This window comes from Pagrus pagrus (genome assembly GCF_965226575.1).
Source record: "Pagrus pagrus genome assembly, chromosome: 5".
Taxonomy (NCBI): domain Eukaryota; kingdom Metazoa; phylum Chordata; class Actinopteri; order Spariformes; family Sparidae; genus Pagrus; species Pagrus pagrus.
Genome location: NC_140189.1, coordinates 1,379,416 through 1,396,062, shown reverse-complemented (window position 1 = coordinate 1,396,062; position 16,647 = coordinate 1,379,416). Strand labels below are relative to the sequence as shown.

At 40.9% G+C, this 16,647-nt stretch overlaps 1 protein-coding gene across 3 annotated transcripts in view; it reads left to right on the top strand.

The window, feature by feature from the left end:
* The window catches only part of uvssa (UV-stimulated scaffold protein A), a 109,439-nt gene that overhangs the window by 8,389 nt on the left and 84,403 nt on the right, over positions 1 to 16,647 (top strand). For all 3 annotated transcript variants that reach the window (XM_084352856.1, XM_084352858.1, XM_084352857.1), the window contains exons 5-8: positions 1,956 to 2,076; positions 3,239 to 3,817; positions 7,129 to 7,238; positions 8,182 to 8,310. In XM_084352856.1, the coding sequence (XP_084208982.1) occupies positions 1,956 to 2,076; positions 3,239 to 3,817; positions 7,129 to 7,238; positions 8,182 to 8,310 (939 nt within the window). The remainder of the gene's footprint in view (positions 1 to 1,955; positions 2,077 to 3,238; positions 3,818 to 7,128; positions 7,239 to 8,181; positions 8,311 to 16,647) is intronic.

Sequence of the window (16,647 nt, the reverse complement as noted above, 5' to 3'; positions counted from 1 at the left end):
TCCATAAGACCTCAGCAGTGCCACAGGCTGATTGCCTCCATGCCACGCCGCATTGAAGCAGTCATTTCTGCAAAAGGATTCCCGACCAAGTATTGAGTGCATAACTGAACATAATTATTTGAAGGTTGACTTTTTTTGTAATAAAAACACTTTTCTTTTATTGGTCGGATGAAATATGCTAATTTTTTGAGATAGGGATTTTTGGTTTTTCTTGACTTTTTTGCCAAAATCATCAATATTAAAACAATAAAAGGCTTGAACTACTTCAGTTGTGTGTAATGAATCTAAAATATATGAAAGTCTAATGTTTATCAGTACATTACAGAAAATAATGAACTTTATCACAATATGCTAATTTTTTGAGAAGGACCTGTAGTCTATGTGAAGTAAAAGCTGTGGGATCTAAATCAAGATGAAGATGATTTTTTCAGAAGTTTTTCCAGCTGCTCTCCACTCTAGGGGTCATGTGACCCACTCCACACACCCATTGAAAAATCTGAAGGGGGCGAAAAAACCTTAAAACTAAAACTATCATAATTTCAAAACTGTAAAAGATTTTAAAAAGCTGAAAACAGGCTGAGTAGTTCAAAGTCTTGTTACTTCTTAAAAGTTTGAATGATGTCTGTAGGTCAAACTATGAAGAAGAAGAAGAGGTTGAAAGTCAGGCGGGTTTGAAGAGGATTTGAAGATTTTTCCATTTACTTCCATTCTAAATCTTTTCCTGAAAAAGCTGAATATTTGAATAAGCTGAAAAGGCAGAAAGGTTGAAAAGTACAAGGCTGAAAGAGGTTAAAAAGCTGAACATTTTGATGCGGTCAGGGTTCCGAGTTAGGATTAGTAAAAGCTGCAAGAAAAACATACAGAGGAAAAATAATAATATTAATAAAATCCAGAAGGACAATAGTCACAGCACACTTATAATAAAAATAAAGAATACTGTGCATAGAAGAACATATGTGGTGAATGCCTCCAGCATTCACAACCAATAAAAACAAAGAATTCTGTGCGCAGACTACCATATGTTGTGAATGCCTCCAGCATTCACAACCAACTAGAGAGGGATAGTTCTGAAGAACTTGCGGTTGTGAATGCTGCCTGTTGAGAAGCTGAAGCCCAATGCACATTGCTGGCTGTGAAAACTTTGAATGATGTCCAGAATATCTAAAAACTGTGGGAATTTAGGGTTTGTTGAAAAACTAAGGCCAAACTTAATTGGTGGTGTTAATTTATTTGAAGTCTCGTCTGAAGACAATAAAGCTTCCTTGTAGTTGGGTGAGAATGAAGGATTAAAAATAGAATATAAGCTGCGAGCCAGACTGCAATGCTTGCTAGAATTTGTTTGGAAAAGCAGCTGATGGAGTATGAAGAGATGTTAAAGTGAGAATGAATCAAATACTGTGAATGGGACTGAAAAATTGAATACATCTAAAAGTATCAATGATTGGGAACATTTAAGTATTTAAATGGAGTTTCTGTCTGTATGTGCTGTTGTGACCGAAATATAAGTTTGCTGTGTTCATTCGGACTACAGAGTCCCTATTCATTATTTTATTTACTTCATAAGTGTAGGTGCAACTTTCAACCCTCGGCTACAATATATATGAACATAAACATTTTGTTTTTGGTATCTTCAATCCACAAGCCATATTTGGAAGTTCAACTTCCTTCACATTCACGCTGTGCCTCAGCTGGATATACTTGGAGGGCAGAGCGAGGACCAAGAGTAAGCAGAATTGGCAGAATGGAATGCAACCAATGTTTACCATGCTCACCATCTTAGTTTAGCGTGTTGGCATGCTGACATTTACTAGATATTTGGTCCTAAACTAAACTATTAGACACATTTTGACTTAATGAGGCCACTAGTTGATATAAATCTGCTATGTTAACTATTAGTCATTTCCCCTGCTACTATTACTGTTCATCATTTGTGAGTGATGTCTCCATGTTATCAGGTGGACTTCCAGGATGCTGAGGCCAGGACAGTAGCAGAGAGGAGGAGGGAGGAGGAGAGACAGAGGAGAATGGAGACGATTTACAAAGAGAGAGTGGAGGCAGCCTCCACAGACATGGAGGGTAAATATTACATTGTTCAACAACACTCCTGCTAGTCATAATAATAACAGCAGTAATAAGGACAAGTGATTTTGTTGATGAAGGTTCTCAGTCAAGTGCTATATCGTAGGACACTGAACTTGTTTCATTTTCTTGAAGACGTTTCACCCCTCATCCAAGAGGCTTCTTCAGTTCTAACTAACTGGAGGGGAGTTGCAGGCTTTTAAACTCTGTGTGGGAGTGTCCTTACAGAGTTGTTCAGGACATGTGTGAGCTCTGAGTTTCAGAGTCGTTAGGGCCACTTGTGGGTTGCTAGGGCTAGGTGTGCTAGGTCAAGCTGTCTGGGGAGGGAATTAAGTACTGCATTTTAGATGGGTGATAGGTAGTGTTGTAGGCCACCTCCTCTGTTCAAAGAAGGTCGTTCCAGTTTGACATGGATGGATTCTTTGCTGAAAACAATGTAAACATCTTGGTCAGAGGAGACAGGTGGTTTGAAAGAGGAGTAAAATAATCCATCTATGTCAAACTGGAACGACTGTCTTTGAATAGAGGAGGTGGCCTACCACACTACATATCACCCACCTGCAATGCAGTACTTAGTTCCCTCCTCAGACAGCTTAACAACCATTCATACCTGGGATCACATAGCCCTAGCAACCCACATGAAAGCCAGTTGGGTCAACAACCTACTAGTGGCCCTAACGACTCTGAAACTCAGAGCTCACGCGTGTTCTTAACAACTCTGTAAGGACACAACCACACAGAGTTTAAAAGCCTGCAACTCCCCTCCAGTTAGTTAGAACTGAAGAAGCCTCTTGGATGAGAGGTGAAACGTCTTTAAGAAACTGAAACAAGTCCAGTTGCCTACGATACAGCACTAAGGACAAATGATTTTGTTATTGTGAAGAACTGGACTGGACCAAATATTCTAGTTTTGACTAATTTTGTCCCAGTGTGACAGTCCAGCATTCTCCTTTAAGTCAAAGTTTTTTTGTTAGGCAGTTTCCTGAGCAAAAAAAAAAAAAAATCATATTTTTGTAAATCTAATTTTCTGTTTGTTTTAAATTTGGTAGCAAGATTTGTATATAAACAACTTTAAATCAGGAGCAGAAAAACAAAAACTGGCATTAAAATGTGTCTTTTTTGTGAAATATGCAAGTATAACTTGTTATTTCTTTGTCAGAGTCATACCAGGAAATTAAGGCAACACTAACAGAGATGGAATCCTGCATGAAGCTGCTTTTCCCAGAGTTTGACCTGACAGATATCCCGACCACCAATAGTAGCCCTTCAAACATCCAACCAGCCAATGAATGTCCATCAGTTGGTGAACAGACCTGCAGCAAACATGTGAGGGGTGACAGGAGAGAAGGAATGATACAAGAGAGAGAGGAGGGCTGGGAAGAAAAGAAAAGCAATTGTGAGGAAAAGAGAGGGAAAGAAGAAAAAGGAATGACAGGGGAGAAGAGGAACCACAGTGAGGAGATAAAAGAGAAGGAAGAGAAGGAAAGGTCTGAGGATGAGGTGAGGGAGGATAAAGAGAGGAGAGAGGAGAAAGGGAAGAAGAAGATGACAAAAAAGGGGGAAGAAAAGAAGGTAGAGATGGAGATAGCACAAAGGGAGGGAGAGGAGGAGGAAGACAATGAAGAAGAAGAGCAGGAAAATAGTGTAGAGGAGGAAGATGCTGATGATGAAGACTTGTTTATTCGTAACTCTGGACTCATCTCTCACTCCTACAATCTGGACCTGAACATCAGTCCTGGTGGGTGCAACTCACTGAATTGACACTTCATCTAGTGCACCCACACATTATAATACTATTAATACTGTAACACAACATATTTTTGCTTTGTGAAGCCTATAATGTTCAGTTATGTTGATGGCATGCTAGATGTGTTGATTCCATTTTCCATTCCGTTTGGGACGCACAAAATATAAGAGACACGTTTCAGCAGAATGTAATACAGATACAGCACTACAAACTATGTACCTCTAATTACTCAAACAGCCCCTCTGACATGCTCATTATCTCATAATGGAACATTACAAATGTACAACGTTTCTCCTTTTATTTATTTTATTTTATTTTATACATTTAGCTAGGTATTCCTAATAAACCGGCATCTTAGGGCACAAAGTTTCAGAAACTGGCGAGTGCTGTCAGTGGGGACAGAATGTTATGTCAGATTCAGAATCTTGATTAGGAGGAGAATAATCTTTATCTGATCACATATCATACAATGTACAACATAGTGAAACTGGTACTCTGCATTTGACCAATCTCGATGGATCAGTGGGCACAGGTTAATCCCTGCACCCGGGGGCCACCTCCAGATCTTAGCCAGTGCCTTTGATCAAGGGCACTGACTGGAGAATTAACCTGGTGTGCATGTTTTGATAGTGGGGGAAACCGGAGTAACTAGTGTGTAACCCATGTAAGCAGGGCCGCCCCTGGCAAAATTGGGGCCCTAAGCAGAATTTTACTTTGAGGCCCCCCCCTTTACAAAATGACTGTATCATGAAATGCCATTTAGGTTTACAACCTTTTATTAGTAGGAACAAATCAAATGAACAGCCTCTTTCAACAATGGAACAAGCCTTTTACAGATGCAGGCTGCTTCAGTAGACATGGTGCCTGATGGCCCTTGGTGACATACTGGCCGCTGGCTCCGTGTCACCCTTAGTAACAAACTTCAGCATGGACCCTGTTATGACAAGAAATCCACCATACAAGCAGATTATTAAGATTTGTTTTGGTCTTAATGGTAAATTACACAATGAAATTAATGTAAATACTAGCCTCACAAAGATTAAAATGCAATTAATGCAAATACGACTACAGCTAATAATATTCATTATGATTTGATTTGATGATATTTCTATATCTAAATATTTTTCTATACTTATTTTTACATTTAGTACTTAGGTTCTATATTCCTACACTGCTGTTTGCTGCTGCAACGCTTTACATTTCTCCATTGTGGGTCAAATAAAGGATTATCTTAATTTTTCTTATCTAATCTTATACTGTTATGAATTAAATTCACCAAGAGATGGCGACATTTTACCTCCATAAAAATAGCCCAAAACTTCTACTGATAGCATAGATTGATAGGCTATAAACCTGAGCCAACATACGACCACCAACTGGTCAATTAACTGCTCCTTTTTCAACAGAGGTGAATGTAGATGCAGTTAACAAGACATTCAATAAATGATAATCGGGGCCGCTGGGAAATTTAATCTCCAGTCCACATCTAGACAGAATTATCCTCTATCCTGTCTCGTGATTAGCAAGCTAGCCGCTGGGGTGTTTATGCCACAACATACCCACCTTCAAGTGAAGCACGAGCCTCCTCTTGTTTTGACTTTGTCTTTCTTTTGCTTGCTCCCGATTCATATTGCCGTTTGGACGCCATCTCTCCACCTGCATACAACTGCCTGTCGGCGCATCTGACCGCTGATTGGTCAGATGCTGTGTGCTGTCAATCATTGCGGCAACATGTGCGGTGTCAGATTACTCGTCTCTTTTTTTTCTCTCCTGCCTCGGGCTGACTTGGTGCTCTAAGCGTGCCTCACGGCAGCGATGCGCATTCTTTGCGCACTTGCAGAGAATGCGTCCCCTTGCGCAAAATGGGGCCCCCCATGGAGGTGGGGCCCTACGCACAGCGCGTGTTCTGCGTCTAGGGAGGGGCGGCGCTGCATGTAAGCAAAGGGGGAAAGTGCAAACTCTGCACAGAAAGGCCCTGCCCCATCAGGATTCAAACCCAGGACTTCCTTGCTGTTTGGAACAGTGCTAACCACTGCCCCAGCATACTGCCTATGTATATATTCTCTGCTCAGATAGTTCCTCATTTTAATAATTCTAGACTATTTATTTAGGCTAGAGTCCTTTTGTCTCCAACTGTCTGCTTGTGTTTAAACAAAATTTATGGGACCTATTGGTGACTAAAAGTTTAAAGCTAATAAAAGGGGAAAAAGGCCCCCAAAATTGTAATAAGAAAAATAACATTTGAGAACTTTTGCTTAAACATACTACAAGCAATGTTTAACTGGTCATGAAACAGTCTAAGTTTAATACTGATGCTGCTTTATGACCTACATAAGCAAACAAGACTGTCAATGAGAAGGTTGGCTATTTCAGAGGTTTAAAAAGTTAAATGGTTCATTGAATTATCATTTTACAACACAGGGTTATAGAACGACATGTAGGTTGCATGCTACAAAAGAAAAAATAAACATTTTTTCATGGTGGAGTGATGAGGATAAATTGAGGAGGCTCACAATCTGAGGATAAATTGAGGAGGCTCACAATCTGAGGAAAGAAGCTGCTCTGTAGTCAGGTGGTACGGCACTAAAACACAGTTGACTTTGTGTTGCATTTGTCTACAGGTACTGCCAAAATCAACAAAAAATGAAAATTCCTTGTTGCTGCTTTCACATAAAAAAAGGCCTTTGTAGAAAAAGTCATTTACATTTCTCCCCTTAAGGTATTGAACAAGTACTATTCTGATATTGGGATAGAAACTCAAACAATTGAACATTACCCATGAATACACTCATTGGTCAGTCTGTTTAGGTACCCCTGCTTGACTTGTAATATAGTATTTTACTATACAAAGCATGCAGACAGTATCAGGACAACTAAGACTACTTTGACACAAGGTAGGGGTTTGGTAATAAAGATGATTCAAATCTAAATGTACCCTTTGATTCTTTTCATGGTGATTTCATTGAGGCCTATAAAGATCAGTTTAAACCAGTAATGTAACCACATATTTTGTATAATAAATACAATAATATATACAAGCTTACAGCATGAATGTATGACCCAACACATCTACTGGAAATTCATCAGGCTGTTTAATCAACAGAAAGTAAAATCAGCGAGAATGTTTCCAGGGTCTTCATGACACCAGGCTGTTCTTAAGGCTTGTTAATGTGCAAGCTTGCTAATTAAGTGGCACCAGTGTATACATTCTATGTAATCAGGAATTATTCACTAGGAATGAAGTGCTTAATTGCTGTATGGTAAAGTGTTCTATTTTAATTTATTTTCCTTCTCCCTTACAGGTCTTCAAGTTCAGGAGACAGAGGATAACGAGGCAGTTGTTTCCACAGTAATAGACCTCCATAAAGTGATAAAAACCAAACACCTTCCAGCTGTGCATGGCTGGATTCAGGTTGGTACAAACACACGGGGCTCAAATATGTAGACATGTCATTGGTTATCACATTAAAGAGGCTCTTTGGAACTTCTGTGTTGTGCTGGAAGCCAGTCATTAGTTTATGTAAGTGGACCCCATTTCTAAACCAATGGTAGCTACTGTTGCTCTCTGTTAGCTGAGCAGAGAGAGGCACTGAGACGAGGCACTCCAGAACATGCATAAAGTCACATCCTTTGGACTGTTGCTGAAAGTCCTTCATAAAGAAATCCACAGTCAAGCAGCATTTAACAACTTAAACAAATCGTCCACAGGCTTGTGTAGACAACTGAGAGAGACAAATCTCATTTTTTACATCATGCACAAGTGCATCTAAAAAAAATTTGAATATCATGGAAGAGTTCATTTTTTTCTGTAATTTAATACAGTAAGTGAAACTTTCATATGTTCTAGATTTATTACACATAAAGTGAATTATTTTAATTTGTTTTCGAATCCAGCATCTCAAAATATTAGAATATTACATAAGACCAATCAAGAAAAGGATTTATAATACAGAAATGTCAACCTTCTGAAAAGTATGTTCATTTATGCACTCAATACTTGGTTAGGGCTCCTTTTGCACAAATAACTTCCTCAATGGGGTGTGGCATGGAGGTGGTCAACCATTTACACTGCTGAGGTGTTATGGAAGCCCAGGTTGCTTTGACATCTTGTTTGTAATGTTGGGTCTGGTGTCTCTCATCTTCCTCTTGACAATACCCCATAGATTCTCTATGGTTCGGCGGGTGGCTGGCCAATCAAACCAGCCAACTTGCCTGACCTGAGTATTCAGACCCCATCACTTCTTCCACATTTTGTTATGTTGCAGCCTTATGCTAAAATCGTTTAAATTATGCTCAATTACTGCACAACTGTCACAGTAACAGGTCTGTCTGTCTGTCTGTCTGTCTGTCTGTAGGTCTTCACCAAGTCAGGTGCTGAGCAGCAGCTGCTAAGGAGAGCGTTGGATCTGAAGCAGTCTTTGGAAGCTGCCCTGCAGAAGCACAAAGAACTTCACATCAATTACAGAACCAGGGTCCGCAAAGTGGTGAGTTAAAACTAGATTTTCCTCGAAAATAGTTGATAAAGGTAAAAACACTTGTTGTATACCTTTACTGACTGTCTAAAACAATGAGTATTTATATGTAAAAAAAAAAAAGAAATTAGGATTATCTCTGTTATTCAATTCAATTAAAAACTTTATTTGTCCCCGGGGGGCAATTAAAGGCACGTGGAGTAGTTGTACACAGACACAAACAAGTCAGCACGTTCAGGAGGCACTGAACAGCCTTGGGAACAAAGGTTGCTCTTCTCCTCTGTGTCCTGCAGCCCGGGCAGTGGAGCCGGCGTCCCGAGGGGAGCCACTCAAAGGCCGGGAACAGAGCGTGGGAGGGGTCCTGAAGGATCCTGCGCGCTGTCCTCAGTGTTTGCTGCTTGCACACAGTGGAAAGTGCTCTGACCGGGCAGTCCAATGATTTTAGAGCAGATTTTGACTGTGCTCTGCAGGCGTGTCCTGTTTTGCAGGCTTATGGAGTGGAACCAGCAGGTGATGGAGAATGTGATGACACTCTCTATGAAGGAGTAATAAAATGTCCAAAGAATGTTCTTATTGACCCCAAAAGTGTTGAGCTTCCCCAGGAGATACTGCCGCTGCTGGCATCTCCTGAGGAGCTCCTCAGTGTTGGAGGCAAATTTAAACGTACTGTCAAAAATTGTGCCCAGGTGTTTGTACTCCTCCACAAGCTCTACATTCCTCCTGTGGATTGTGCTGATAACAGCTGCAGCCAGCTCCCTCTGCTTGCTGGAAAAGGTCACCACCATCTCTTTGGTCTTCTCCATGTTTAACCCCAGGGCTGATTTATCACACCACTCCACAAACTCATGCAGCACTGAGCTGTGGTGATGTGAGGGGCCTGAGAGCAGGGACACGAGAACTGTGTCATCCACGTACTTTACCAGTCTGGATGGGTGGACCTGCAGTCATCGGTGTAAATGTGAATGTGATGAAGAGCAGAGGTGAGAGGACACAGCCCTGAGGGGATCCTGTAGAGGTGACTGAGATGTCAGAGAAGGTGTTATTGACCAGCACCCTCTTTGATCTGTTGGTCAGGAAGTCTGTAATCCACAGGATCAGCTGGTCGTCCAGGTGGAAGCGGGTGGAGATTTTCTCTGCTAGGATGTGTGGCTGTAGGGTGATGAATGCAGAGGAAAAGTCTGCAAACAGGAGTCTGGCTGTGGTGTTGGGGTGTTCCAGGTGTTTGTGTACCGTGTCCATGATGAGTGTTTTGGCATCATCAACCCCTCTGCCTGCACGGTACGCGAACTGGAGGGGGTCCATCAGTGGGTCAGTTACCATGATGATGTCTCTTTATGACTGTTAGAGGTGAGAGCCACAGGCCTGAGGTCGTTCAGAGCTTTGACTGAGCTCTTCTTGGGAATGGGGACCACTGTGGAGTGCTTCCATAGCTGGGGAACTGGGCCGCTGTCCATGGATCGTTGAAACAGGAGCTGAAACACGCCCCCCAGCTGCTCTGCACAGCACCCCAGGACACGGCCACTGATGTTGTCTAGGCCAGGTGCTGTGTTCTCCTTGAGGGCTCTCACCACCTCCTCCGTGTTGAAGGAGAGTTCAGCTGCTGCAGGCTTGAAGGAGGAGATGATTGCTTCTAGCCGGGTGGTGTTGTCTGTCTCGAATCTTGAAAAAAAAGAGTTGAGGTCTTTGGGGAGGGATGCTGGGCTGCTGCCGGCCACCTGTATTGTCCTGTGGGTGGAGGGAGCACCTCCACCTTGTTCTTATACTTCAGCTTGGCATTTTTTATGCCGCGCTGTACCTCTCTGTTTACCTGTTTTTTTTCAGATTCGGTGTCCGTGTCCACTTGCTAACTGATGTTGCTGGAGGTGGCAAGAAGGTTACCTCAGTCTGTGGATTCGAAACATCCCTGCAGAGTTGCAATGCTGTCGCTGGTCCACTGCTTGATGTGTTTGGTCACCTTCTCTGTCCTCCTAATGACTGGGGTGTAGGCTAGTGCCAGCAGGATGGTGTTGTGGTCAGCAAGGCCAAGGGGGTAGAGCAACTGATCTATATGCATCTGGAACGGATCCATAGCATTTATCCGGAGTCTTTCCCAAGTGGGTGGTGCAGGTGACATATTGGTGAAATCCTTTCAAGGACTTGTCAGCTGAGCAGTGGTTGAAGTCTCCCAGGATGAATTTGGGAGAGTCAGGGCATGTAGTAATATGTAGTATCATTAACTTATGGTTAGTACTCTAGGAAAATATGAAACAAAAAAAACAACACTTTTTATCATAAACACTGTTTACAAAATGACAACGTCAGGTTGGTATAGTGCTGTGCCAGCAGATGGCAGCATCCTACTACAAATCATGTAGGGCAACAAGCCTCACTGTACTCTGTAGGAGTGATTTATTTAAAGAAGAAATTTGTTTCTTCCTTTTTAGCATCTTGTGAGCTCTATTCCTTAATAAGCTTGCACCATTTTCGTGTTCTTCATTTAAAAAAAATGTTTTATCACATTGGGAACATTTCAAGTCCAAGTTGGGACTTAATGAGGAATCAAGCAGACTTAGGTGTGTGTTAATCATCTCTGTAGGTGTGTTAATCATCTCTGTAGGTGTGTTAATCATCTCTGTAGGTGTGCCTCTAAGCAATTGGGTGTCTGAACACCTCCAAGTCTGGGTCTTTAAGTCTTTTCTAGTTCCAGTATTACTCCAAGTTGGACCCATGTTTTCATTCACACCATCTAGTGGCGATTTAAAGCACTGCTGCTTGAGATGCTTGCCTCCAATGAAGCATGGTGTTTGCTGCTTCAGGCCATCTTTAAAGTGTGGAAAACTTGATGGTAACAAGTCTGCTCACATTACAGTCCACTTAAGATGTCACTGAGCTACAAGAATTCATAGTTCACTCACATAAAGGGTTCTGGCTGAAATTGTTAAAATTATTAAATAAATAAATAAATAAATAATCCTTTATTGATCTCCAGCAGGAAAATTCAAGTGTTGCAGCAACACAAAGACAAAGTAGCAAGTAGAAAATGTAAGCACAAATAAAAATTGAAATAGGATGGATAAGATAAAAATATACGTCAAATAAAATAAAAATAGGAGGTAACTACAGTTGTTAAAAGTGGCAAGTTAAAGTGGCAATAATGATATAAAGTGACATGGTGTGATTGGTAGCAGCAAGTTATGTAAACAGCGGGGTACAGTATAGTGTACCCTGTACCTAAGCATAAGGCATGGAAGTTAAATGACCATTACAAATTGATTTGTCTCTTTCCATGATGTGCTATACACCTGAGATTTATCGACACATCCCATTGTTATTATTGTGTATTAGTTTGCATGGCGTTAAATAGTGTCCTCTTCTTGTTTTTTTTTTCTTTTCTGTGGGCTCCCAGAAGGAAGTACCATAATAGAGACAGAGAGAGGCCGGATGAAAATATTAATAGTAAAGGCATTTGGGAGAGGTGAGATAGCAAGGCACAGCCATAATGCATAATGCATCAGAGACAGAGAGAAGAAATTGGGGAGCAAGGGGGAGGATTTACCCATTCATTCGCTTCACTGGCACTAATGTGCCCCATGGCTTGACAGCTGATATCTCTATCTGGCTGCCTTAATATCTAGCTTAGCATCATCATTCTGCTGTTGTTTGAGCCAGCCCAAAACAGAGGCACAAACTAACCAGACCTGTCTCGTCATAAAGGTTGTCATTTGGAAACTCTCTTTTTCAAATTATAGCTTATTTGAGAAGGTTTAATTAGTGCTGAATTGTCTGTGTTTTAGAGATGGGTTGCCTCTGCATAATTGCAGTTCGGAGAATAAAGACAAGATGAAGAAAATCCAAGAGCCATGGACAGCAGCATGCAGTTTTAGGTGTTTAAGGACCAATGAAAACAAACTGCCGTATGCCTTTGAAGAAAAAAGACATAAAAGTTGTAGGGTGTGAATCCATCTTTAGCTGAACAGAGCGGCAGAGTGACAGTGACAGAGCGCCGGGCGTCTCGCTCTGCCTGGTTATCACTGTCAGGGACCAGTCTGCTGCACCAGCAGGCCCAGCACTGTGATAACCACACAACTTACAGCCCCTTTATCATAATTAGCTTTTCCTTTTTAGCCTTAAAAGGCCTTCCATTACTGGGTCCTTCTCTATCGGGCCGCTTACAAACCACACGATTGGTTTCTCTCTCAGCGGGCCTCTCAATATAGTCTTCCATAACGGGGGAGCTGCAGAGAGAGGAGAGGAGTGTTTTAGAGGCAGATAGAGAGGTGTGTTTATTGAATGAGAGAATGAGATAGAGGGAGGGTTGATTGAAAAAGCATTTCCATGAAGTTGGAAGACTTTGGAAAATAAAAAAATGCACAAGGCCTTTTTTTTCATAGCTGGCTGGTGAGAGCATTGACTCATGGACTAATATTTGATTGTTTGGTGTTAGATAAATTCCTTTTCCAACAGCAAGCCAATAAGGGTTTTCATGGTCTAAGTTTCAATCAGGTGTTGTCATGCAAATCACCAGCCATGTAGCTGGTAGAACTAGCTAGATAAAAAACAGCTACATTACATTGAGACTCCTACTTTCTAAATTTGCTTTCATCAGCCATAGGATTAGGCCAATATGATGACAGGAAATGTTTTTAAATTACACCATCTAAACTGTAACTGTAAGTGATGGCTGTGCCTAAATGAAGCACACAGTTCTGACACCCTTAGATGGGGCTACTCTGAGCAACCTCTCAGACGTCTGTGCAAAGTGCAGCTGACCAACATCTGCCAGCTCCAGATGCTCTGGAGTCTGACTAGTTTGGATCTTTTTTAAGTCCATTATTTCTGTAAGTGTTGTTTTACCTCGAGGACATTTCAAGTCTCTTACTATGTAGGGATGAACCAATTTGAGTCTTTATGCCTCCACACCAGCAATAGCAGTGACTGGAGGCATTATGTTTTCAGTTTGCCATCCATCCTATTCTTGTGAACGCTATGTCTCAAGAACACCTTGAGGACATTTCTTTACATTTGGCACAAACATCCACTTGGACTCAAAGATGAACTGATTAGATTTTGGTTGTCAAAGGTCAAGCTCACATTGACCTGAGGTCCTTCCCATTCTCGTGAACACATTATTTCAGAAATGTCTGGAAGGAATTTCTTCAAACTTGGGACAAAACTTTTGGCTGATATTGAGCTCCAGGAGATTGTTGTTGCTGCGTGTGACAAAGCTATCAGTCCTCTGTACTTCTCTGTAAAAATAGCCTCTAGGGGGCTGATCACACAGAGACTCATCACTACAGTTGCAGTCACTTAAAAAACACCTTGGAAAAGCGTGCACCTGTGGAGCGTATGTTTGAAACATACTAACAGCTTAATTGAGTAAAATAATTGTGTATCTTTCTGTAAAGCTTCCCTTTAAATCAGGAATTGGACAGCTTTCACAGTGTCTTGTCTTTCGAACTTTTAGGAATGGTGAACATGTTTGAAAGGAGTTTTCAGTGAGACCCTTGACCAGGAGAATCCCATATGCATCCGAAAACATGGGCTTGTGTTTAGGAAAGGATAAGACGTGCAGACTCATTTGAACATATCTGTTTTTAAGAGTGTATTCAGTCACTCCTGGCTCCATTCATACAGGCCCAGGTCTTGTTTACTGCTGATAACCCATCTTATCACAGCACAATGGATGTGGCCGCCTGTTTCTCACTGGAGATAAACAAAGAAAGACTATCCCTCTATTTCTCTCCGGCAACCCTCCCTCCTTTTCATTAGTACATTCATTCTCTGAATGTGTCTCCTTCTGTACACAAGATATATGTTTTCCTCTTGCTCTCTTTGCCTCTATTTCCCTCTCACTACACATTATGTTCTCATGGAGTCATGGCTTTGTGTTTTTGCACCGCAGTAATTCAGCTGGAAGTGTGGAAATACATGTAGTGACTAACACTTGAACGGTAATTGCAAGGAGGAAAGCATTTTAGTGAAGAATAAGACAGTGGGTGAAAAAAGGTAGCTAAAGTGAGCCTAGTTAGTTAAACAAGCCCATCTAACTGGAAGCTACTAAGCTAGCTAAAGCTAACAAGCAATCTGTGTTCACAACTAAAGCTTAGTGAATTACACTTTTTTATCACAGATTTTTTTAAAAACGACACCTTTGTGCTGTCTCGTGCTGCAGCTATTGACCACTTTAATAATCGACTATTCCTCCGATTATTCCAGCAATTAATCAAGTAATCAGATAATAAATATTGTGCGCTCAGCAATTTTTTCTATTAAATTACTTTTGCTCTATTTAAGAGCAATAGTAACATACAAAAGATGAATTAAGACCAGTCTCTTAAATGAACAATTAATTTGTTTCATTTTTAGAAAAATCAACATTTTATTGCTTAAATTGCACTAATATCTGTATCTCCAGTGTACTACTAAAACTGTTGACAAATCAAATGATGCACCTGAAGTTGCATGTGTCTTTATTGTTTCTAAAGCAGCAACATCATATTTATAACAGCAAAATCACTATTAACTCATCAACATGTCTGTGGAAACAGGGGTTGGTTTCCCATTATTAGGCTCATATACCGAACTGGGTTACTTGGCTCCTCAAACTCCCAGGGGTCTTTCATGCACCACTGAGGATATTCCAGATGTCGTCCCAGAGATTTCACAGGTCCCCAATAAAATGAAGAATAGCACTATGTTATTTCACTTTGGTACTAGGTGAGAGTGTATCATAATGACTGTTTTGATCACAGATTGAGACAGGCTGGGAGGAGGAACTAAACTAGGCAGCTGAGAATAAGCTTGTTGACAGCGAAAGGTTAGGGAAGCTCTGGGCTGGCTAATAGACCTGCCAGGCTAGGTTAGTGACATAAAGATGTCACCCTATACATCATATAAGCTGACTGCTCCCCAGAGACAAAGGGTGCGCCTATGCTTGTGTTTGGGAGTGTTGGGGGTGGGGGAGTATAATGGGATAAAACAGCGGAAAAGAAGCTATAGAGGGAGAGCGAGGGGAGTGGAAAGCCTTTTTTCTCATTAGTGAAGGATCCCCTGGGATCCTTTCAAGGTAGTAATGAATAGGAGTGCAAGGTGGTCATAGAGATGTGGGATGTTCTGGGAAATCAAGGCCTGAACAGGTCAGACTATGTGGAAGCTTTAGTCCTAATTACTTTGTAAATATGTTGAAATCAATCAGTGACAGTGGACTTCCAGTCACTGTAACACAACAGAGAATAGTATAGTAATAATATCACAATGGTAATGATGAAAGCAGAGTCACAAATTGATTTGCCATTGGCTACAATAAATAATTTAGGACTCAGATACATTTGTAAAAATTAGTAAAGATTATAAAAGGGCAGGAAGTTGTTAGCTTGTACCACATCTGCTGAGGCCTTGATCAGAAGATGATTACCAAATATTTTCATCAGTCCTGGCTGGTGCAATAGCTAAAATGTAACCTGCATTTAAGAGCACTGGTTATTATTTGAAAATAATTTATAATAGTACTGATAGTTTTTGAACTGAAATACTCTATACCTGACTATATTTTTTTGTGTGTTTTTAAGAAAACAAAGCATCAGCTAATGCCACATATCACAGCATTTGTAGCATAAACTAGTGTGCAGCACCCATCCCTAGATTTACATTATACAAACACACATAACAGGAAAATACAGAAGCCAAACATCAATACAATAAAAATAGTTAGAACTCAATGAAAACAACAACAACAATTCCCAATAGATGACCCTTATATATATATATATATATATAAATATATGTATATATATATGTATATATATATATATGTATATACGTATATATATCAGGGTTTCCGGCAGCGCTTTCCTGTTAAGGCTGCCGCCTAAAATAACGTCTTCAAAAAAAAAAAAAAAAAAATCTATATACTAGCGATATTCGCCGTGTTACTCTGTCATGTTTTCTCCCTTTCATTCCAAACCGTGTCCGACACTAGTCTCCCTTCTCTGCAGAACGTATTAAAATAATAATAATAATAAAAATAAAATAAACTTTTTAAAATGTGCCAATGTGTCCGAATGCCTCTGAATCGCACGATGCGTCCGAACAGGCGTGTTGGGTCGGGTCGGGTCGGACCTCGGGCTTAATTTTTTCCGCTCAGTAAAAAAAAAACAAAAAAAACATTTATTAATCATCGCTGCTGTTCACCGTAAAGAAAGTCTGGCTGCTGCGTGCAACGTGCATCATGGAGAGGGGTGGGGGCAGACCTGACGTCGCTGCGTGCACGCCTTTAGCCTGGAGAAGAAGATGGAGTTGGTGAAAAGTAAACTTGCCGCAGGTGAATTCACCGTCGCTACTACAGGAGTGGGAAAATAAAAGGCGTGAACA